This window comes from Lepidochelys kempii, chromosome 8 (genome assembly GCF_965140265.1).
Source record: "Lepidochelys kempii isolate rLepKem1 chromosome 8, rLepKem1.hap2, whole genome shotgun sequence".
NCBI classification, from domain to species: Eukaryota; Metazoa; Chordata; order Testudines; family Cheloniidae; genus Lepidochelys; species Lepidochelys kempii.
Window position 1 is genome coordinate 25851780 of NC_133263.1, and position 24992 is coordinate 25876771.

General features: G+C 44.1%; 1 protein-coding gene across 4 annotated transcripts; it reads right to left on the reverse strand.

The window, feature by feature from the left end:
• Positions 1-2268: 2268 nt before the first annotated feature.
• Positions 2269-6421, reverse strand: LOC140915733 (uncharacterized). 4 transcript variants are annotated; one of them, XR_012160266.1, is made up of 2 exons: positions 5959-6421; positions 2269-4041 (listed from the first exon to the last, which is right to left on the reverse strand). XR_012160266.1 is itself a non-coding variant. In XM_073355922.1 (2 exons), the coding sequence occupies exons 1-2, from the start codon at positions 5931-5933 to the stop codon at positions 3115-3117; spliced, it is 1263 nt and encodes a 420-aa protein (XP_073212023.1). In that variant the 5' UTR covers positions 5934-6421; the 3' UTR covers positions 2269-3114. The 4 variants fall into 4 exon arrangements, 2 of the variants coding, with proteins under 2 accessions (XP_073212023.1, XP_073212024.1); XR_012160265.1 differs by having other exon boundaries at positions 2269-4052; XM_073355922.1 differs by having other exon boundaries at positions 2269-3651; positions 5208-6421.
• Between the last annotated feature and the right edge of the window lie 18571 nt (positions 6422-24992).

Sequence of the window (24992 nt, forward strand, 5' to 3'; positions counted from 1 at the left end):
CTTACTATTAATAGTGAGATACACTCTTGTCACTCACGGAAGAGCCAGCTGATTCCCACTGTACTCTAATACCTTTAAACAAGGCACACAGTGCTTAATTTTTGCCAGGGCTGAGCCCCAGCACTTCTTGGCTTGGCAGTTCATAGCCCCGGCACCCCAGGGCTTGCTGCATCAATTATGATTGGAAAAATATTGCTTGAGCCCCAGAACCTAATTGCTTGAGCCTTGGCAATTCTTTCATTACAAATTAAGTACTGAAGGCACAGTATATTCAGATTACCTGTAATGATAAGAAGGGAGTACAGAGCTGTACTTCAGAGCTTATAGAGAGAAGTGATTAAAATATAGTGTTGGTCTATAAAGTATGTGAAGAGAGAGAGGGATTTTCTTACTAGGTTAATTAGGAAAGCGTGTGTGCAGCGATTATTCACATAGCTGTTTAGTTTTTTCTGTGGGCTCCTGTAATCTTTCTACTTGGAGAAATGGAAAGAGTTGTAGGTGGGTGATGGAAAGCATTGTAGGTGGGTATGTAGGCTTGGAGATGCTGACAGTGTCCACGTGCAGCATAGTGTTAAGTTGTGCTTTAATTGACTAACATGTATCTAGCTCTTTGTGCAGCTCGTTTAGGTGCCAGATCACTGAGAAAGGGAACAGATCCGTCTCCTGATACTACTGAACACGTTGGCACATCTTCAGCTAAAGCCTTCCTCCTGTTGGACATACACAGCAGGGATATATGGCGTATAGATATCAAAGGAACTGCACATACCCATGCTCACGATTTCAGGATGGATAGGGTTTCATTTGTGCTGGCCTGCCGCTCTTGGGGCAGCAATCCTTCCTTTTCCTCCCTGGTGACAATTGCAACTGTCCCACAGATTGGTCATTTCAGTGACAGTCAGCCTTATCTAGCTGAGGTTCGTGCCGCAGGCTGGAGCAAACACTGTAGATTCTCATATCATAGCTTCACCAGCTGCTGACACATGCTGATAATAGACTTCCTGTTAGGCAGCTACTGCAATTTTAAAAAATACACTGAAACCTTAGATGAGCATGGTTGCTTTGTGCTGCAGTCAATAAAAATCCACGGAGAGGACGACGACGAATGGGGAACAAAAGAAAGAATTTACATTACTGTACTTGCTGAATGGACTTCTAAAAGAGATGGCAGAAGCCTCTACATCAGAATGCCGGAATGCAGTAGACAGAGAAGGCAGATGTTCCTTTGAACTCCACCATCTGGAATATGGATGTAAGCTTCCATGCTCTTTCCCAGCCTTAAGGAGGAAAATGCCAGTGATGTGTCTTCATTAGGATAAACACTGCCAGGAAAAAAACGAAACAAAACATGCAAAGCCACAGAAGGGAAATCCTGTTTGAAATCAAAAGCCTCTGTAACTGTCCAGTAGTACATACAGATGGCTTTTAGCCTGACATATAAAGCACATATTTCACAGAGAAGAGGATATACTCGCAATATTAGTTTGACTAAAGGGAAAACAGAATACATGGCTGAATGAATGCATGGTGGCACAATTTTATCAAGGCCAAAAGCTTAGCAGAATTCCAAAAGAGTTGGACAAGAATGTCCAGTTGTTGTAATAAATATTTAAAGAGAGACTGAACAGGAGTTTTAGAAGGGATATAAATCCTCATGCTTCAAGGCACCTCTAAGTGTTAGGGGTTAGGAAGAAACTTTCCCTGGGAGCATGTGATCCCATAACTGCCCACTGCAGGGCACCTTGTACCTTCCTCGGAGCAGCTGGTATTGGTCACTTTCAGAGAGTGGATATTGCACTGGGGAGGGATCTCTGGTCTGCTCTGATATGGCAGTTCCTATGTAGAAGCTATTATACAATTGGATCCTGATTTTAAGCTTGCTGAGAAAAAGACATGGCATATTCCCCCTCTTCTCTACCAAATCAGGGCAACAATCAGCACATTTATTTTACAACAGCTCTTCCATTCCAACTCTGAAGACTTACAAAACTCTGAAGTAGATACTATTGAATTTGTAAAGGAGCTGAGGATTAGTGGCAGCAGCTAGAAGGAGAAAGTGGGACCATATTAGCAACAGAGAAGCAATCCAATTTTTGTAATGCCTCAGGCACGCTGGTGAGATAATCGGGGTGTGAGCGCAGACTTCTCAAGTCCTGGGCAAAAAGAAGGCAGGCTGTTGTTGGGTTATAGTAAATGACTTGCAGCCTGGCAGCATGAGTCTATGTGGAATGTGACCTGTTGCGGTTCAGTGATGAGACAGAACACAGCTTTTTGCAAGCAAGCAGGCTGGTCAGCGGAGATGGGCTGTTCTGCCCCCCCTGCCTTCCACCTTCTCCTTTTATTATATTTCTCCCCCTAAGCATTACACACTGCTACACAAAGGAATGTATGACGTTGATTCATATGCTTAGTTACCATCCTCTATCTACTACAATCCTGGTTCTCAGGCCTTGAGCCCAGGCTAAAGAAACCTCCCACAGTAGCTGTCCAAACAATCAAGTTCTCAGGGTTCATATCTAGCCCTTGTCCTTGGATAGAGCAATGTGTGCATTGCTCCTAGGAGACAGTCAGGGTGTGCCCCGCCTGCTTCCAGGTGGAATAGCTAGACATTAACCCTTCATCTCCCCTTTTTTGTTTATTGATAATTGGCCATCTCATGGTAGCCGCCAATTTGTTTTATCATGCTATTTAACTCCCAGACAGACAAGGACATAACCTGGGGAGCTTTCCAGGGCAAAAATTTTACAAAGTCTTAACAAGGAAGGAATACATTGTACACAGCAACAACAAAAAATAAGCCCAATAATTACAAACACAAAATAACCAAAAGCTTAACATCTGCAATATAATCATCTAAAAGGGATACACTTCTTTTACTACAATTGTAACCAGCAAAAGGCAATATAAGTATCATTCTACTAAGACAGCAAAGGGTGCCATCACTTAAATTTGCAGGAATATAATTAAAGGTGCATGAACCACAAGTAAAAACCCATCCTGATGGTAGGATGATATGGCCATAATTATATGAAACATTAACAGCATGGGAACAATTTAAAAGGGATTAAGAAATTTTTTGACAGCCCAATGGCACCTTTGTACTAGTGCAGTTAACTACACGCGCACAGGTGACATTGTGAGCCCCGGCCGGGTACGGTGTGTGAAGGAATATAGCCGTGCGAGGCAGAGTATAGTTGGCCGGGCCCCAATTAGCCATGCTAAAATACTGGGAGAAAAGATTAGCATAAGCAAAGAGCAGTATCTTATTCTCCTTCGGGCTTGTAACGGGGGAGGCGCTTCCGAGCCAACCCCTACAGAAAATAGCAGGCACAAAAGGCACACAATCATCACAGAATTAGCAGTGATTTGGGCGAGAATCGCCACAAACAAAGTCTTAGGAGTTTCTGGCTGCTGATCTGCTGCCAGTTTTCGTTGAGCCGTGGCGACCAATGCTTTTACTGCTCCCCCTGTCACGGGCTGGCTTGGGACGTTACGCCTCCTCCGTTTCCGTCCCGCCGTTGTCGACTCGGGGGGCAACGCGGTCTCCTCCAAGGTCAGCTGAAACTCTGGTATGGGATTCGACAGCCCCTGGTGCCATGCCATGTTGTTTAAGTGCTGGTCGCACGCACCGGGCTGGAACCCACAACGGTCCTGCAGGGAGAGACACAGCAGCATATCCCCGACCCCAAGTGATTAGAGGTGCTGGGCCCAGCCACTGTGGATCGGGCAGCTGACGGTAAAAGACACGCGGTCTTTCCAGTACCTCAGATTTGTGAAAATGCCGATCCGCAGGGGTCTGCTGATCTGCATTCAGTGTTAAATTATTTAAAGTAAACAAAAGAATATACATCTGTTGTTGAATGTCTCCTAAGGTTCGGAGATGCAGCTCCCCTTGTTTTAATTGTTTATCTAGCAAGGTTTTGAGGGGCGGACTGACATTGTCAGAGCAACAAGTGGAGAAGACGCGCTGTGAGACAGCGAGTGAGACAACGTCGATCCAAAGCCTCCTCCACCCCGAGTTCGATCCTCGGCAGCTGGCACCTGATAGGGGACTAAAATCAATTGTGCAATTGACCGTCCACGCGGGAGCGACTGTGGAAGATGAGTCCACACCTGAACCTTAATAATGCCAGTGTAATCAGCATCAATGACCCCTGGAATGACAAAAAAGCCCTGTTTCCCAGCATGTGAGCGAGGGAGAACAAGACCTACAAAGCCGGCAGGGAGAGGTCCCGTCACCTGTGTAGGTATGGCACAGACCTCCCCTGGCAGCTGAAAGTCAGTGTCCTCCTGCATGATCAAATCAAGCCCTGCACTTCCAGCAGTCGCTGCCCTCATAGAGTCTACGGATTCCAAGGCAGAGGAGCGATTGCCTGAGTAGGAAACACCCCCGTTTGGCCCTGGGTTCGGGGGGGACCCGTCGCGCGGTTTCCCGACCCGCTACGACACTGATTAGCCCAGTGATAACCTTTCCCACACTTGGGGCACTTCTTTGAGGGTCGGGCTGGTGCCTTAGATGAGCGGCACTCCCGCTGAAAATGACCCTCCTTACCACAGCGGTAACAGCGCTTCCCCTCCTTCCCAGTTTTTCTGAGGGCGGCAGCCAGAACTCCAGCCTTGTGGGCTTGTGTGCCAATGTTCTGGCACGCCCGCAGCATGTCTGAGAGCTCTAAAATACCAGAGACTTGTGCTGCCTGGAGAGCACGGCGGCAATCCTCATTTGCATTTTCAACTGCCAATTTTAACAGGAGCTCGTGAGCTGCCTCAGTGTTATCCACCTGTCGGAGGATAGCCTCCTGCAATCTGTTGGTAAAATCCAAAAAGGACTCTAAGGCACCCTGACGGATACTGACAAAGCTTTTGGTAGGCTTGCCTGAATCCGGGACCTTCTTGAAAGCATGCTGGGCACAGGTGGAGATAATGGGGAAGACGGCCGGAGGGAGTTGAGACTGCATCCCAATAGTAGCAAACTGGCCCTCCCCTGCCAAATGCTCATAAATGATACCTTGCTCTCTATATACCTGGGCTTGGCGTTCTGCCATCTGCCGATACTCACTAAGCCAAATAACATACTGACTGGGTGACAACATCATGCGCAGCAGCGTTTTCCAATCCTCAGGGATTAGGGAGTACCCAGCACCCATCCCTTCAATGAGACCACGCACAAAGGTGCTAGTCAGGCCAAATTCACGAATTGCTTTCTTTACCTCTCTAACCACCGAGTATGGCAGAGTGGTCCAGGTGCCCACGGGGTTGCCCTGGTCATCATTCTGCCAGGTCACCGGGCAAACGGAGACCAGATCAGCCAGCTCCTCTGCTGTAAGATCTGATCGAGCTTTCGCTGCGTGAACCATTTGTTGCACCAGCGAAAGCTTCTGAGCAGATGCAGATGACTCTCCGGGGGGCCCCATGGGGGGAGGGTAATCACACACCGGCTCCGGTGGGGAAGGCCAGGGAGGCGGTGGTAATAGAGGCACTGGGGGCGAAGCAGGGGGAGGGATGGCTGCAGGAGCGGACGGGGGTGGCAGGATCGGCAGCTCCTCTGTTGGTGCTGAAGAGGGCCTTTCCAAGGCGACACGCTGTGTCGCATCACCAGGAGGGGGGATGACTGCAGGGGCGGACGGGGGCGGCGAGAGCACCAGCCTCGCGAGGGAGGGTCTGTCTGAGGCGACACGCTGTACCACGTCGCGGCAGAGGTGCCAGGCATGTAAAGCCTGCACGGGTGCCCGAGGCTCTTTGTGCAATGTCTGGCCCAATCGCTCCCAGTCCGCTAACTTAAGGCTTCCAGCTTCAGGATACCACGGGCACTTGGCACGCACCTCCTGTAGCAGGAGAGTGAGTTCTCGAGCCGGGCAGTCATGCTGAGCCTTACGCAGCAAATACTGCAGCTCATTACGGTGTTGCACTTGCAAAGCAGAGAGGGAGCTTCCCATACTTACCACAATGAAAAATACTCACCGGGATCCACGAAGTGGATGAGTGACGCGTCTGAAACCCTTGCCGGGCGAGGTGAGTGCTGAGGGCCCCACGTTGGGCGCCAGTTGTTGCGGTTCAGTGATGAGACAGAACACAGCTTTTTGCAAGCAAGCAGGCTGGTCAGCGGAGATGGGCTGTTCTGCCCCCCCTGCCTTCCACCTTCTCCTTTTATTATATTTCTCCCCCTAAGCATTACACACTGCTACACAAAGGAATGTATGACGTTGATTCATATGCTTAGTTACCATCCTCTATCTACTACAATCCTGGTTCTCAGGCCTTGAGCCCAGGCTAAAGAAACCTCCCACAGTAGCTGTCCAAACAATCAAGTTCTCAGGGTTCATATCTAGCCCTTGTCCTTGGATAGAGCAATGTGTGCATTGCTCCTAGGAGACAGTCAGGGTGTGCCCCGCCTGCTTCCAGGTGGAATAGCTAGACATTAACCCTTCAGTGACCAGTTCCTCACTTTCCTGAAAAGGAACCTCTAAACCACTCTTGGCTATAAGTAGCCCCCATCTCCACCTCCATGGAAAAAATGTAACTGTCAAGTGCCGGGTGTGTGGTGGTATCCAGTTCTGGCCAGATTTTAAAAATAGCTCAACTCCCATTTAGGCAAGAAAATAAGTGGCAGTGTTTCCAAAGAGCTCAGCATACTGAGCCTTGCTTAAGAGTCTTCTGAAATTCTGACCCCAACTGTTCCTAATTGAGCACTTGAAAATCTGGTCCTTAGAGACTTTAACTTTTGTTTTGGTAAGACATCGTCATATCCAACTTCCTTTCTCCAAGATAAACTGGCCTCAGGTCTTCGCATATTTTTGATCTTTCTGTAATTATCCTAAATATTCCCAATGAAAGGATCCCAATTAGTAATATTATACAAGTTGTTAGACAGGCCCCGTTTGGCAATTTCTTCCTCATTTTGTTTCCTGAAGTTCTAAGTGAAATCTGCATCTGATGAAGCAAGCTGTAGCTCACGAAAGCTTATGCTCAAATAAATTTGTTAGTCTCTAAGATGCCACAAGTACTCCTTTTCTTTTTGCGAATACAGACTAACAGAGCTGCTACTCTGAAACCTTTCCTGCTAAAGCTCTTCATTTGCATTACACAAGGCTTCTTTCGGGTTTGGTGGGTTATTTAGTTACAGAGGTATACACAGTGTAAATGTTTGCTATTACATTATAACGTCCCAGTAGTTTTCATGAAGTTTAAACACCAACGAAATACATTCTTTTACTATAGAGTAAAGTGATTGTTAAATGTATAACACAAGTGAATTGGCCTGGGGCTTTGACATGAACTGGCATGTGGTCTGCAGGTATCACAGGCTTCACTTTGGGAATGAATTCCCACTTCTGCAGATTTCAAAAGTTGCACTGGGCTCTACTCTTGTGGTGATCCTCATGTGGTTTGGAGGAAGGGAGAATGTCTTCTGCTGCACTGTCCCCCAGCTCCCTCAAGCCCCAGGATGAGACTTCTCCTGTGGTCCGTCCCCTGCTCTACTACTGGACTTCTACTGCTCCCTCCAAAGCCCCCTTTTAACCCTACTACCACCCATCAGGTAGTCCTCCTAAGGTATGAAATTAGGTAACATACTTGTCCAAGCCACTAACAAGTGCTCTTCCTTGCAAACTCCTTCCCTCAGAGCTTTCTGCCCTGTATGGCTAATCGTGGGCAAGCCAAGGAGTTTATTGGTGCTCCTGGCTATTCTGTGTAGCTTATTCAAACACCTCAGTCTCATTCTAATTCTGAAGAGTGTATTTTAGTTCACGGCTGTTATGATGCAAAGAGTTTATTTAAACTGGTCAGCTCCAGCAGTCAATGCAGCATCTCTGGAGCTGCCAGTGAGCCTAAATTAGGTTGTCAGGGCCAATGTACTAGTCTGGTGAGCCTATTTAAAATCTTAATAACTTTTAAAATTGGATTCTAAGCAACAAAATCCCTGTGCACTAGATCTTGAGTAGATAAATCCATTAAACTATGTTTTATCTATTTCCTTCTATTCTTTTTGCCAGTCTATAGTGTCCTCCCCCCCGCCAAAAGAGAGAATTTTTGAAATCTGATGTCCTCCTCTTAATTTTGGGTGTAATAAATCAGGTACTGTCAGTCCATGAATTACAGATGGCTTCGCTAAATGACTGTAGTTGTGATATTAAAATTATCCTCTTTCCATTGAGATTTTCCTCGCCCGGGAAAGAGTTGCAGGGAAAAGAGTGTGGAGTTTGCTTTAAAAAAACAAAACAAAACAAAAAATGAAGACGTAAGATCTCAAATATTTATCTGGTGCCCATTTTAAACTTATGTCTGAGCTAGTGGTCTATTCTAACATTGCTAATGGAGAAATGGAATTATCAATAACTTTTAAAATGAGACTTTATCTAAACTTGGGTTCTGTGCACTAGAACTCAGCTAGAGTGTAGTAAAATAAGTTTTATAGCTTTCCTTCTTTCTGTATTTTTGCTGACAAAAAAGGTGATAAATAATTAACAGAAGGAGACATTTATAACATGGTACAGCTCTCACCATTTTTGTTCCCCATCCTTTGTTTGTGGATTAGAGAAGGGAAGGGGTGTCAAAATTGTGCTTGTAATGAGAATTTAGTTTCATCTTTAACTATGGAGAAACTAAGCCTCTCCATAATAGAAATCAACTGAATGTTGAAAGTTGGATTTTTGACTGCCAGAGAAACATCTGTTATCATTATATATGAGACCAAACCCATTTGTAAACAAGTAGTGAGTGATTAGACATAGCTAAGAGGAATTAAATGATTTTTATGAGAAACTCCTAGTAATTATCTCCTCTTTTTAGAATGGTAATTAGTGGCCTTTCAAATATTTCAGCCAGTTTTAATGCGCTCTGAACAGCAAATTAAATAAAAACAAGTGTGGACACAGAGTACAGCAATATCTACAATGGGACTCTTTCTACAATCTTGCCTTCTTTTTATTCAACGTAAAATGCAGCCATTCTGTTTTTACACAACAATAAAAGACTATAGATGAAAGGGAATGGGGAATCAGGTCCAATATGCATGTGTCCGTGTATGTGTGTATGTATGTATGTATATATATCGTGATGGACTCAGACCAGAAGGATATAAGAGAGTAGTGGAAGGCAGGTATATCAGCCTCAGAATGAGCAGGTCCCTGTTCCCTGGATAGCCAAACAAAGGCTACTCCAGGCCAATCAAGACACCAGACACCAATTTAACCAGTTGAGGTCATTAGGCTAATGCCGGCACCTGACCTCAGTTAACTGGCAAAGGGTCAGTTAAGGCCATTAGGCTAATGGAGACAGCTGGAACCAATTAAGGTCCCACTTATACTGCTTAAAAGCTCTCTCCAGTTCTCTTGAGAGAAGCCCAGGTGAAAGGAGCTGAAGTAGAAGAAGCATTGCTGAATCCTGAGGTAAGGGTGAAACTTGGAAAAAGGGGACCATGGGGAAGTGGCCCAGGGAATCAAAGCAGCGTCAGTGATGAAGGGAAAACTGCCAACAGCTGCTACCATTAGGGTCCCTGGGCTGGAACCTGGAATAAGGGCAGGCCTGGGTTCCCCCTTTACCCCCATGCTTTATAGCGATCCTCTTGAGAGGGGAAGCAGACTTTGGTTCAGGCAGGAGGCCAAACTGCACCTACTGAGCTCTTAAGGAGCAACAGAGACGGTAGGATTCCACCTTCCCACCTCCCATTCTGGCCTGTGATGAAATTAGCTTAATAAGCTATGACCTTTGCTGCTATACTGGGAAAAGGAGTTCATATTGAGGGTCTTAACGAGCTTCTGAGGCCACTGAATCCTCCTGGAAGTGTGGGACCCACCAACACAGGCTCAGAGCTTTGTCACAATATATATATATATAATGTGTGTGTATAAACCAGGGATCGACAACATTTGGCCCAAAGTCCGCCAGGGTAAGTCCCCTGGTGGGCCGGGCCAGTTTGTTTACCTGCCGTGTCTGCAGGTTCGGCTGATCACAGCTCCCACTGGCCACGGTTCACCACTTCAGGCCAATGGGGGCTCTGAGAAGCAGTACGGGATGAGGGATGTGCTGACCACCACTTCCCGCAGCCCCCATTGTCCTGGAGTGGAGAACTGCAGCCAGTGGGAGCTGCGATCGGCCGAACCTGTGGATGCAGCAGGTAAACAAACTGGCCTGGCCTGCCAGGGGGCTTACCCTGGCGGGCCCCGGGCCAAAAGTTGCCGATCCCTGGTATAAACTATACACACAATGAAGTTTGAATTGTGTATAAATTGAATTCAGATCTTCACAGCTATATTTTGTTATCTGAATATGTACTGCAGACTTTGAAAAGGCCTATAGAACACTTACGAACCTAAGAAAATGAACATTGCATGCAACCAAAATATGCCAAGAATAAATATATAACTGAGGTGAAGGAACATTATTGATTTTGCCTCGGAGACTTTCTCCAGGAAAACTGTGGTTTGTCTTTCCCCAAGTAAGGGTTGCCAGCTATGCTAAAAGGTTAAAGTGCATCTGTAGATGGTTTCATTTAACGACTTTTACTAAACTCATCTCACTCGGAATATCAGGTTGGACTTCACTTGGGGACTCACAAGTGAACAGAAGTTTTACCTGCTAAGCCATCCAAATACCAACATTTTTGTATTTTTAAAGCCCAATTATCAGAAAATCTTGATCAGAGGCTATTAATGATACCGTATTTTGATATTTAGACTCAGCATTTTTTTAGAGGCTGTACTGAAAGAAGAAGCGATAAAGACAATTAGTTCTGTTAAAGGTAAGCCTGTGGCAGCTTATCTATGGATTTTCTCCTTAGATGTTTAAATATTCCCTCTGCAGTTTAGGTTTCATCAAACAAAGGAGATCTGATTTAAGATAATTCTTCTTGTAAGAAGGCAATCGGTGCTTCAATCTGCCATTCATCCAGATCCATTGATTCAAGGATAAACATTCATTTATCAGAGAATTCAAAATAAGCACAACATGCACCTCCTCATTTACAATAAATTGATAAAATTCTCTTTTGTCAAGCATTTACCACCCAAGCTGGTCTTAACTTCTAGGAGGTGAGAATTACTGTAAAATACAGTATCGGCCCAAATTTATCCTTAAAGCACCACTGCGACATACATTTTAGGTATCCAAACCTCATTAATGCTTACCCAAAAAGTATCTTTATCATTGTTTCTGGTTACGAAGACTTGTGATCATAGACATTTTCATCTTTACAAACAGTGCTCTCCTGTTGTCTTATTTATTATTTGTATTATGGTAATGTCTAGAGGTCCCAGCCAGATATCAGCACCCCATTGTGCCAGGTGCTGTAAAAACAAAGAACAAAAGCAGCATAGAGTCTGAGTCTAAGACAAGTGACAACAGGTGGATACAGGAGGACAGGGGAGTATAAAGAAACAGTGAGACAGAATTGGTCAACATGATAGGCAGTGGTTTCAGCACACCAGTTGCCTAACTATTATGAAGTTTTTTGTAGGCATCATAGCAAAGTACAGTATTTATTCAGGGTGAGAGGGTGAAGTTAGTTTTGCATACAACTAGTCCCAGTGAAGTTTAGTTTTGTTGAAAATGCAACTAGAGTGAGGTATGAGAAATCACCCATAATTAAATGGTGAAACTTCTAATGCACAGCGCTGTGAAACAAAGCTTTGTTAGCTTTGCACAGCTCTAAAACCAATAATAATTCATCAGAGGATCTCAAAGCAATCTGCAAATATCCATTAATTAAATCTTGCAACAAATTTATGAGGTTGGTAAGGGATAATACAGAGATCACTTCACCTACCTCTGAGCTGGAAAGTAGCAGCTCTTTAATTGTATGCAGCAACAGTCTGCAACAATTTAAAGTATGGTCCATTTGAAACTGCAATACAAAGTGTTATAGACAGAATATAATTACTTAAGTTGGAATTTAACCAGGACACTATGTTTAAATGACTGTAACTTTACAAAGTGCCACAGGATTAGGGCCTCTGTTTAATGTCTAATATGAAAGACAATGCTTCCAGATCCCTAAAACCATGTTGGTACATGGAGGGCCCCAATCTTATTCCCTCTAAAATCAGAGAGACTTTCTATTGACTTTTAGTGAGATTTGGATAAGCCCATTGGTAGGAAAACTGTGATCTACTGAATCACTGTCCCTTACCACTTCCTGGAAAATCCTCCATCCACGGGCTAACAGCACTGCTTCATCACTAGTGAGATCTGATGGGATTATAATCACAGTGATACAGCTTCAGGTCACATAGTGCTGTTGATCCAACATAGTGCTCATTGGTATTACAGACTGAGTAGCAAGACTGTCTGATCTATGTGTCTGTCTTTCTCTTTATATCCTAAACTTCACTACTTCCAGCTCTTGAACTGCTAAATTACTCCTGTCTTCCATACTGAGCACCAAAACATCACTGATTGTGCTGGAATATGATGATTAATCTGTTGCTAACAGCCTAAACATCTGAAATTTCCACAAGGGTCCTTCTTGCTCCCAAAGAAGTCAGTGACAAACCTCGCAGGCCTGGTCTACACTATGAGTTTATGTCAAATTTAGCAGCTTTAAATCGAATTAACCCTGCATCCATCCACACAATGAAGCCATTTTTTTGACATAAAGGGCTCTTAAAATCGATTTCTGTACTCCTCCCCGACGAGGGGATTAGCGCTGAAATCAACATCGCCATTTTGAATTAGGGTTAGTGTGGAAGCAATTCAATGGTATTGGCCTCCGGGAGCTATCCCACAGTGCACCATTGTGACTGCTCTGGACAGCACTCTGAACTCGGATGCATTGGCCAGGTATACAGGAAAAGCCCTGGAAACTTTTGAATCTCATCTCCCGTTTGGCCAGGCGAGCTCATCAGCACAGGTAACTATGCAGTCCCAGAATCAAAAAAGAGCTCCAGCATGGACCAAATGGGAGGTACTGGATCTGATTGCTGTGTAGGGAGATGAATCTGTGCTATCAGAACTACGTTCCAAAAGAAGAAATGCCAAAACATTTCAAAAAATCTCCGAGGCCATGATGGACAGAGACTACAGCAGGGATGCAACACCGTGCCTCGTGAAACTTAAGGAGCTCAGACAAGCATACCAGAAGACCAAAGAATCAAACAGATGCTCGGGGACAGAGCCCCAGACATGCCACTTCTACGCTGAGCTGCATGCAATTCTAGGGGGCGGGGGCGCCACCACTACCCCACCCTTGTCTGTGGACTCTGATGATGGGGTACTCTCCGCCATGCCTGAGGATTTTGCGGATGGGGAAGATGAGGAGGAGGACGAGCTTGAGGAGAGCACACAGCACACCATTCTCCCCAACAACCAGGATCTTTTTATCACCCTGACTGAAGTACCCTCCCAACCCAACCAAGATGGAGAAGGGACCTCTGGTGAGTGCACCTTGTTAAATATAATACATGTTTTAAAAGCAAGCATTTTTTAATGATTAATGAACCATCAGGACTTGCGATGCATTCGTGACCAGTACAGCTACTGGAAAAGTCTGTTAATGTGTGTCATAAATATAAAGGGAAGGGTAAACCCCTTTAAAATCTCTCCTGGCCAGAGGAAAAATCCTCTCACCTGTAAAGGGTTAAGAAGCTAAAGATAACCTTGCTGGCACCTGACCAAAATGACCAATGAGGAGACAAGATACTTTCAAAAGCTGGGAGGAGGGAGAAAAACAAAGGGTCTGTGTCTGTCTGTGTGATGCTTTTGCCGGGGACAGAACAGGAATGGAGTCTTAAAATTTAGTAAGTAATCTAGCTAGATATGCGTTAGGTTATGATTTCTTTAAATGGCTGAGAAAATAACTGTGCTGAATAGAATGAATATTCCTGTCTGTGTGTCTTTTTTGTAACTTAAGGTTTTGCCTAGAGGGATTCTCTATGTTTTGAATCTAATTACCCTGTAAGGTATTTACCATCCTGATTTTACAGAGGTGATTCTTTTTTACTTCTATTAAAAGCCTTCTTGTAAGGAAACTGAATGTTTTTTCATTGTTCTAAGATCCAAGGGTTTGGGTCTGTGTTCACCTATGCAAATTGGTGAGGATTTTTACCAAACTTTCCCCAGGAAGTGGGGTGCAAGGGTTTGGAGGATTCTGGGGAGAAAGACGTTTCCAAACTACATTTTCTCAGGAACCCAGATAAAGTTTGGTGGTGGCAGTGGAAGTCCAAGGGCAAAGGGTAAAATAGTTTGTACCTTGGGGAAGTTTTAACCTAAGCTGGTAAAAGTAAGCTTAGGAGGTTTTCATGCAGGTCCCCACATCTGTACCCTAGAGTTCAGAGTGGGGAAGGAACTTTGACAACGTGTCTGGGGATGGAGTGGAAATCCTCCAGGGACATCTCCATGAAGCTCTACTGGAGGTACTCTAAAAGCCTTTGCAGAAAGTTTATGGGGAGAGCAGCCTTATTTTGTTCTCCATGGTAGGACACTTTACCACGCCATGCTAGTAGCAAGTAATCTGGTATCATTGCATGACAAGTCTGGCAGCGTATGGTCCTGGTGTTCGTTGGCATTCAAGCAACATCCGTTCTTTGTCTCTCTTTGTTATCCTCAGGAGAGTGATATCGTTCATGGTAACCTGGTTGAAATACAGGAATTTAATTAAGGGGACATTCAGAGGTGGCAGTTCCTGCTGGGCTGTTTGCCTGTGGCTGAAAAGAAATCCTCCCCACAGTTAGCCATGTGGTGGGGGGGCATTGGCGCTGAGCTGTTCGCATTTGGCTAGCAGGGATCTTCCCTGATACCAGCCACGCGGTGGGGGAGAGGGTAAAGCGATCATCCTAGAGAATTGGATGGTGGGGGGGGGTTAATTTGGTTTCTGCTGCTGCACGTTAACATGAAAACCACAGCACTAAATGGCCAACTCAGCAGGCTTTGCTTGGTATGGGAAAGGAAGGTGCTGCTGTCATGAAGGTTGCAGAAGCCGAAAGACTATGGCTTACCATGGCCGCCTGAATGCCAAATTCTGTTGCCCGGCACTGCATGTGTGATCTCTAACGCCAAAGCTGCAGGCACTCAATATAAGATGCAAAAATGTGACCTTGTACCAAAATCACATGTGCTATGTAATGCGAATAGTGTTGTTCACCGTGAAAGAGTATAGCCATTGTTCTGTAAAATGTATCTTTTAAAATACTTCACTCACTTTTTTTCCTCCCGCAGCTGCAAATATTTCAAGCCTCTCTCCTCCATCCCAAAGGCTATCTCAGATAAGGCGGCAAAAAAAATGCACAATGAAATGCTCTCTGAGCTCATGCAGTCGTCCAGCATCGACAGAGCTCAGCAGCAGGTGTGGAGGGACACAGTAGCACAGTACAGGAAAGCGGCTAATGAACGTGAGGACAGGAGGGACATCGAAAGAGAGGTGGCGGCAGGAAGATCAGAGGAGGCAGGATGCAATGCTGGGGCTACTGAAGGATCAAACAGACATGCTCCAGCATCTGGTGGAGGCTCCAGGCACCCAAACACTCCACCCCAATGGACAGCCCAAGCAACAGAAGGCTGTCATTCAACAAGTTTTGAAGTGGCCTTTTCCTTCCCTCCTCCAACACCCCACCCGGGCTACCTTGTGAGTTATCTCCCTATTTTCATAATCAATTAATAAAGAATACATAGTGACTTTATTTCCTTTGCAAGCAAACTGTGATCGAAGAGGGGAGGGCAGAATGGCTGTCGGAATTAGAATCAACCAAGGGGGTGGGTTTTCATCAAGGAGAAACAAACAAAAATGTCACACGGTACCCTGGCCAGTCATAAAACTGGTTTTCAAAGCTTCTCTGATGCGCAGCGCTTCCTGCTGTGCTCTTCTAATCACCCTGGTGTCTGGCTGCACGTAGTCAGTGGCCAGGTGATTTGCCTCAACCTCCCACCCCACCATAAACATGTCCCCCTTACTCTCACAGAGATTGTGGAGCACACAGCAAGCAGCAATAACAGTGGTAATATTGGTTTTGCTGAGGTCTGAGCGAGTCAGTAAACTGTGCCAGCGACCCTTTAAATATCCAAATGCCCATTCTACCACCATTCTGCACTTGTTCAGCCTGTAGTTGAACAGCTCCTGACTACTGTCCAGGCTGCCTGTGTACGGCTTCATGAGCCGTGGCATTAAGGGGTAGGCTGGGTCCCCAAGGATAACTATAGGCATTTCAACATCCTCAACAGTTATTTTCTGGTGTGGGAAGTAAGTCCCTTCCTGCAGCTGGTTAAACAGACCAGAGTTCCTGAAGATGCGAGCGTCATGAACCTTTCCTGGCCATCCCATGTTGATGTTGGTGAAACGTCACTTGTGATCCACCAGTGCTTGCAGCACCACTGAAAAGTACCCCTTGCGGTTTATGTACTGGCTGCCCTGGTGGTCTGGTCCCAAGATAGGGATATGGGTTCCGTCTATAGCCCCACCACAGTTAGGGAATCCCATTGCAGCAAAGCCATCCACTATGACCTGCACATTTCCCAGAGTCACTACCTTTGATAGCAGCAGCTCAATGATTGTGTTGGCTACTTTCATCACAGCAGCCCCCACAGTAGGTTTGCCCACTCCAAATTGATTACCGACCGACCGTTAGCTGTCTGGCGTTGCAAGCTTTCACAGGGCTATTGCTACTTGCTTCTCAAATCTGAGGGCTGCGCTCATCTTGGTATTCTTGTGCTTCAGGGCAGGGGAAAGCAAGTCACAAAGTTCCATGAAAGTGCCCTTACGCATGCGAAAGTTTTGGAGTCACTGGGAATCACCCCAAACCCGCAACACTATGCGGTCCCACCAGTTTGTGCTTGTTTCCTGGGCCCAGAATCGGTGTTGTATGGCAAGAGCCTGCCCCATTAACACCACAATCTCCAAATTGATCGCGGTTTTAGAGAAATCTGTGTCCATGTCCTCATCACTCTCGTCACCGCGCTGCCGTTGCCTCCTTGCCTGTTTTTTCAGGTGCTGGTTCTGCATAAACTGCAGAATAATGTGCGAGGTGTTTACAGTGGTCATAACTGCTGCGGTGAGCTGAACGGGCTCCATGCTTGCTGTGCTATGGCGTCTGCTCAGGCAATCCAGGGAAAAGGGCACGAAATGATTGTCTGCCGTTGCTTTCACGGAGGGAGGATTGACTGACGACATTTACCCATAACCACCTGTGACAAATTTTTGGCCCCATTAGGCATTGGGAGCTCAGCCCAGAATTCCAATAGGCAGTGGGGACTGCAGGAACTGTGGGATACCTACCCACAGTGCACCGCTCGGAATGTCGATGCTTGCTACGGTACTGTGGATGCACACCACGAATTAATGTGCTTAGTGTGGATGCATGCACTCGACTTTATACAATCTGTTCCCAAAAATCAACTTCTGTAAAATCGGAGTAATTTCGTAGTGTAGACATAGCCCCCCAATGACTCTAATGTGGGAATGATCAGGCCCATAGGACCAAATCCTGACCTGCTTTTAAATTGATCTAGCTCCATTGACTTCAGTGGAGTTACTTCAGTTCACACCAGTTGAGGATCTGATCCATAGTCACTACAGTATTAGTGCATTATGTTTAAGTCTACAATACCTTATTGTGTTGCACAAAGTAGTAGAAGAGGACTTTATTTTATTGTTTCCATTTTTTCTAGTAAGTTGATACTTCTGAATTCCTGTTTTTGCTAATCATTTAAATCAGTTGCAAGCCTGTGTAATTGGTGCAGTTTGTAGTTACCAAGAGTAGGTAGCACTGAAATTTTACACACACACACACACACACACACAAGCACATTGATTATTTTTCAGATTCAAAGGCATTTTCAGCTCATTGTGGCTGTAGTTCCTGTCAATACGTTTTTTCCCCTCTATTCCCTCCACGTCTACCCTGTTGGGAATGACAAAATTGCCTTTTTCTACTTAGAAATCTGGAACAAAAGCAGTCAACAAAATGTTTAACACCAGAAACTTTGTTACAGACAAGCAAGCTGTCTTCTCAGCTGTCCCTTCTTTCCATCTTAGTAATGCTCCCTTTTTGTGGTTTGGTAAGAGTATTATGAAAACCTCCTCTTTCTTTTTTTTTTTTCAAATTCTTCTGAAACGATGCACTAATTCCATTAAAATAGCCTTAGATTTTTGATATTGGATGTTTCAAGAGAACAGTGTTTTGTTCACTCCCCCCCCCATTCTCCCTTATTTGATTACAAGTCTGCTGTATTGTGGGGAAAAACTGATGGGTATGGTTATTATATCTATCCACAGGGGGGGAAAAACATTTCTGACACTGATCGTTGAAGGGACATAGCTTTCTTACTGTTTTTGATGCTAAGTACCTAGGCGATACAACAATGCGAGAGGCATTCCGAAAGTAGGAAGAAAATGGGGGAAGGGGGAAAGCACACTACTCAGGAGCTAAAAGGGAAGCAGGAAAAAGATAAATACAAGGAATGCCCTCTTTAGAATGTGACAGCCAATGTCATGTTGCATAGACTGGGAGATTGTTCAATAGTCTTAATCTTAATCTATTTAATCAACTGCAAATCTAATTTCTGTCCCATGACCTGGCTCGTTGGAATACAGCAATGGTGGCTCATTCTGAACCTTAAAATTAGAGTACTCTAGCTCTGTCTGCTGTAACAGACATTCACATAGTCTTTAGCTAATTCTGAGTTTCGTCCACTTAAGTGTACTCTATGGGAAGTCCTTTTCCTTTTTTACTGTTGTATGTTTGAATTAAGTAGGATTGCTAGTAAAACCATCTGTGCTCCCCAGAAAAAGTGACCTGCTGGGCCATTTTGTTTTAACTAAAAATATGGCAAATGTGACCTGCAGTGAGATAAAGGAAGGAACAAAATATTCAACACCCTAATTCAGTTGCTGGCCACTTGATGCCACTGTAGCTTTATGAACTGTACAGTATCACCTGAATATACATGAATACCTTTTTTCCACTAGGTTTGCTGTGTACTTTCAAAGACACAAAACTCTGAGTAACCTCCTTCAAATGTGTTGCTCTGATACACAGGGGATGGGAGGCTTTTTTCTCTTCTTTTTCTGGTATGGATGAGAGGGGAGAGGAGGTGATTGAATCCATGCTGTGGATTTTAAACTGACCATGTGTGGAGAGTCAGGGCACTTCTGCATTTGTTTCATAGCACTATCAATTAAACCCTGAGACTGGTCTAAACCATTTTAATGATAGTTCTGAGAACACTGCTTTTTCTGTGTCATTAGCCTTGAATGGAGGAGAGACTACCATTAAGTGCATTTAAAGTCATTTGCCCAAGATAATGTAGAAAACTGTAGGGTGTGTAATGGCTTTGATAAATTTGTTTGCATGCTTGTTACATAACACATTTAGCTAATTTATTTTTGGGTCCTGTGACTGGACTGTCTTCATGATGAAAGGGTCATTTTCCCCCATGCCACCCTCTCATCCACAAAGTTTTTATCCAAGATACATCTGTTTCTGTGTTGCTGAATATGGGTAAATTTTGTAAAAGAACCCAAGTTATTTAGGTGACTACGTTCTATTGACATAGGCACATTTGCAAATTTTAACTCAAAACTCCAAAGATTCTGTCCCCATTGAACATATTGTATCCCCTCAGAACTAATTAATTTAGCTATGTGACTGGACTATGCATGTGCCACCCCCAACAGAGAGATTGAGCCTGAATTGGAGAAGGGATTTGAACTTGGGTTTCCCACATTTTAGGAGTGTGCCCTAGACACTGACTATTGTATATTCTGGGGGTAGTTCTCTGTCAGTCTCTCCTGATGAAGCTGTTCCACATTAATTAAATAGTCATTGGAGCAAAGATGTGAAACTGAATGATGATGAATAATCATTGGGGCAGTGAAAGAGCATGAGAATTACTCTATAGCGTACTGGGTAGGGCACTAGCCTAGGATGTGGCAGACCCAAGTTTCAATATATCAGAGCCCAGTGGCTAGGGCATACTTTTGCAATATGGGAGACCCAAATTTGGTAGAAGGGATTGAACCCATGTCTCCGACATCCCACGTGAGTGTTCTAACCACTGGGATAAGGGTTATAAGAGAGGCTGCTGTCTGTTATCTAAGTCTGTAGTGAATAAGGTTGTTGTCCATGGAAACTGAAGATGCATTAGTGAGTGAGCACCACAGGAAAGCCCAAGAGGAGTAGGGTTTGAAAAGTGTGCAGCAAAGAAATCATAGGGCCACATGTTGAACAATATGGATAAAACAAAATATTGCATAGCTGCTCATTAATGGGGCACCATCCATCCTGTGCACTGAATGAGGCAGGGGTCCTGTGGAAAAAGAGTATGTGATCATATAATGAAAGACACTAACATATGTATATGCACAAAGGGCTAAATTAAAGTTGCACAGGCAAACTTAATTCTGGCATTTCCAAATTTTTGAGTGCTTGACTTTGCAAATTTAATAACGTTCTTTTCATGGAGTATTTTTGTGTGCAACAGATATACTCTACCAAATATAGATTATTCTATCATTCAGCCCCTAGGTGGAATACAGCAGGTGTTTGTATCAGGATCACTCCACTCCACTATATCCAGCTGAATCTGCAAAGAGAATCTATGTAGGCAGAATGTAATTATCCAGCTTGGAAACTGGGTCAACACATTTTACACTTATAAAAGTGACAGGAGATCTTTAATGACTATAAATAGTCAGGGCTTCAGTTTTGTGTCTCATCTGAAAGACATACCAAGTTTTCAAAAGCGAAGAAAATATTTTCAAAAGTGCTCTTAGAAATACCCCCCTTTTTAGTCTTCTCTCAGTCTCTTGCAGGCAATCATAGTAGTTTGTTGCTATGTTAATATCACACACAATTTCCATTCAGAATTAGGCTATTCTTGATGCAGCCGTTTTGCTTTGGTTATTACTTTTAATTTCCTGAAATTTCAGTTGGATGTGGTGTTCTGCATATTTTCACTACTTGTCCTAAACTGCTGTGTGATGTTGCTCTGTGGTGGGATGTCTGCTGCATTCCACTCCAGAGGTGGCTGAATTTCAGTGGTGTGTATCGTGCTTCTGTATGAATAGCTTGTTGTTACTTTGTTTGGGAACCCTAGGGGTGAAAGGTGTTATATAAATGCAAAATTATACTATTTGAGCGGCTCCTCTGTTCAAGTCTCACTTTCCCCCTACCAATTCTCAGAAATGGCTTTTCATGGAGTTACTAAGTCTCTCTCTCTCACCATTCTTTTTAACTGTACATTCAACTTTTAGTGAAGAGAAACATCCCTTCAGCCATGAACCTATCTCTAAGCAAATGAGACACTTATTGATATGCGCTTTCAAGCAGAATGAACATATGGCTGAACCTCTGTAATAAAACCGCCATTTCACCTTAGTGTGTCAATAGTGTTTTATATTGTGCAGACTGTTTGTGAAGTGATGCTGCCCAGAGAGCTCCTTCTGAGTTTTCCAGTGCAACATCAACAATTACAATTTACAAACTTCAGCAAGAGTTTCTCTCTCTCTCTCTTTTTAAAAAGAAAATTCTGTGTTTTTGTTTAAAAAAAACACACAGAGAAATTCTAAAGGGACTCAGATTAAGTTTGTTGTTTAGTTTGAAAGTCTGTGCAGATGTGTTGCATAAGATAATAAACCTTACCTTTTGAAGCAAAGTTCATAACCATAAAAACACCCCTCAGAAAAATACCAAACCTTTAAGGGGCACATTGTGGTGTTTAGATGTTGCTTGTAATTATTAGAATTGGGAGCACTAGCTGTTGGGAGTCTGAAAGGACAGGAAACAGGAAGGTGGAGGGAGGAGTTGAGAGGCTGGGAGAGAGCTACAGAGGGTGCAGCAGCTGCTTCGTAAAGAGGTTTCCACTTTGAAAATAAAGTCCTGTTGAAGCTTGTTAGTACCTTGCCTGGTTGATACAACATTTTGGTGATGAGGATGGATCTTCTGCCTCTGAACCCACCTGCACCCTTTCTGCAAAGCCCAGGTGAGCCTACAATTGCTTTTACTACCTGGATCCATATGTTTGAGACTTATCTGCTTGCAATCAGTGCTACAGAGATTTCTGAAGTAAGAAAGCATGCATATATTTTACACTTCCACCCTTGCAGATGATAAATATGAGACTGCACTCACTGCATTAAAGATTTTTTTTGTGCCAAAAGTGAATGTAGTAGCTAATCGCTACAGATTTTGCCGTCATGAACAGAAACCAGGGGAAACTATAATGCAGTATATTGCTTCCCTGAGGAGTCTGATTGTAATTTGTGATTTTGGGAATATGGCAGATGAGATGATTAGAGACCAGCTCGTTGAGAAAACAACCATGCTTCATGTAAGAGAACGATTACTTCTAGAACCACAACTTACACTAGAAAAAGCAATAACCATTGCTACTCAGATTGAGTCAGCTACAGCTGAAGCGAAAATAATGAGCATGGATACAGGAGGCACAGTCCAGGCTGTGACTCCTTTTCAGAAAAGTTTACTACAACTGCGGACACACAATTGCAAGAGGAAAATGAATGAAAAATCACCAGATCAGCAAATTCAAAATACAGTAAAAGCATGTTTTTGCTGTGGATCCCCACAACACCTTGCAAGCTACACAGGTTGTCCAACAAAAGTAGCTCAGTGCATTGCAAAAAAGATTGGACATTTTGCTAAAGTATGTCGCAGTAGCCAGTTCAATCAACAGGTGCATGCAGTTACAATACCAGATGTTACTGTGCTGAGCGTGGACAAAATCACTACTGCACATATTCCAGAACAGATAAAGTGCACTGTAAACATTTCCCCCATACCCTCAGGCAAACCACAGTCTATTCAGCTAATGTTGGACACTGGCTTGGCAGTATCTATACTACCTGATTCCATCTATTTGTATTACTTTAAAGATGTGCCTCTTACTGATCCCAAACTTCACTTGGTGTGCTATTTGAAAAACAATATTCCAGTACATGGCTGCCTGCCAGCAATAGTTACTTTTGGTGATTGCTGTGTAACTGCAGAGTTCTACATTGTCCACAAAGGCACTCCTATCCGTGGCAGAGATTTATTGGCTGCTTTAAGTCTCAAGGTAGTTAATGGACGAATTGATCTTCCTCAGCAAAGCACTCTTGCGGTACACACACCAGTTTCAGCTGGGACCCAACACCAGGTTGAGGAGAAACTCGGCTGTGCTTATGGGTTTCTGAATAAAGTTAAAATGCGGAATAATGTGATGCCTGTATGACAGAAGGCACAGCGCTTACCATTTTCAGTCAGGGAAGCTGTTTCAGAGGAAATTAGAAAACTTGTTCAAAGGGACGTTATTGAAGAGATCGACTCCTTGGAATGGGTTTCACCTATAGTAGTGATGCAGAAGAAGGGTGTAGGCATTCGCCTTTGTGTGGAGTTAAGGGAGCCAAATAAAGCTATTGTGATTGACAGCCATCCTCTTCCTCACATAGAAGAAGTATTTGCAGAAGTTACTTACTATGGGACAGGCCCAACAAAGAAAATAACAGAATACCACTAGCCATCACCTTCAGCCCCCAACTAAAACCTCTCCAACACATCATCAAGGATCTACAACCTATCCTGAACAACGACCCATCACTCTCACAGATCTTGGGAGACAGGCCAGTCCTTGCTTACAGACAGCCCCCAAACCCGAAGCAAATACTCACCAGCAACCACACACCACACAACAAAAACACTAACCCAGGAACCTATCCTTGCAACAAAGCCAGTTGCCAACTGTGCCCACATATCTATTCAGGGGACACCATCATAGGGCCTAATCACATCGGCCACACTGTCAGAGGCTCGTTCACCTGCACATCTACCAATGTGATATATGCCATCATGTGCCAGCAATGCCCCTCTGCCATGTACATTGGCCAAACTGGACAGTCTCTATGTAAAAGAATAAATGGACACAAATCAGACATCAAGAATTATAACATTCAAAAACCAGTCGGAGAACACTTCAGTCTCTTTGGCCACTCGATTACAGACCTAAAAGTGGCAATTCTTCAACAATAAAACTTCAAAAACAGACTCCAACGAGAGACTGCTGAATCGGAATTAATTTGCAAACTGGATACAATTAACTTAGGCTTGAATAAAGACTGGGAGTGGATGTGTCATTACACAAAGTAAAATTTATTCCCCCACCACCACTGTTCCTCACACATTCTTGTCAACTGCTGGAAATGGCCCACCTTGATTATCACTACAAAAGGTTTTGGTTTTTTTTGGTCCCCCCCACCCCTCTCTCCTGCTTGTAATAGCTCACCTTACCTGATCACTCTCGTTACAGTGTGCATGGTAATACACATTGTTTCATGTTCTCTGTGTATATAAGATCTCCCCACTGTATTTTCTACTGCTTGCATCCGATGAAGTGAGCTGTGTCTTCTCATCTTTCACAAAATACCTTTTTAGGTTTTTGGCAGGTCAAACAATTCAAAACAACACACCAACAAAAAAAAACCAAAAAAACATAAGTACCAAATGGACCACTCTTTGCTTGCTTACTAATGGGGACTGGAGAGCCCTGGAGGCTTAAGTGGTTTATTCACCAATTAGGTATAACACACAGGTACGAAGCAGACTTCCCCACACTGTCCCAACAACTTGTCTCAACTCAGCCTGAAGGGACCAACTCTAGGAAAGGATCGCTTAATCTCCATGGCCTCTTTGCTGTGCCTGCCAACAAATTTTATAATTAGAGCCCAGTGGGCTGCAATTAGCAAACACCTTTCATGTAGGATGCTGAACAGGCACTGGATGGTGGTAGCCTATGGTTATTCTGAACCTGAGCTGGATTTGAACAAGCAATCTTGCAGGGAAAGGTTTGTTATAATATTATTGACCACCTGAGCCAGGCAGTCCTTCAGTGCAGGTAATTCTGCTGAGACAGCTTTCATATTCAAATCTCGCATGCTCTAGCACCTCCTTTAGGTAACAGTGGACAGTATATTCTGAGTGCAGTCTACAGCACTATGTTAGTTTATAACAAAATTAGTACTTCTGGAGCATAAGCATGAGGGAATGAATAAGTCCAGGATGTGTGCATGTATTCTCCTGCAG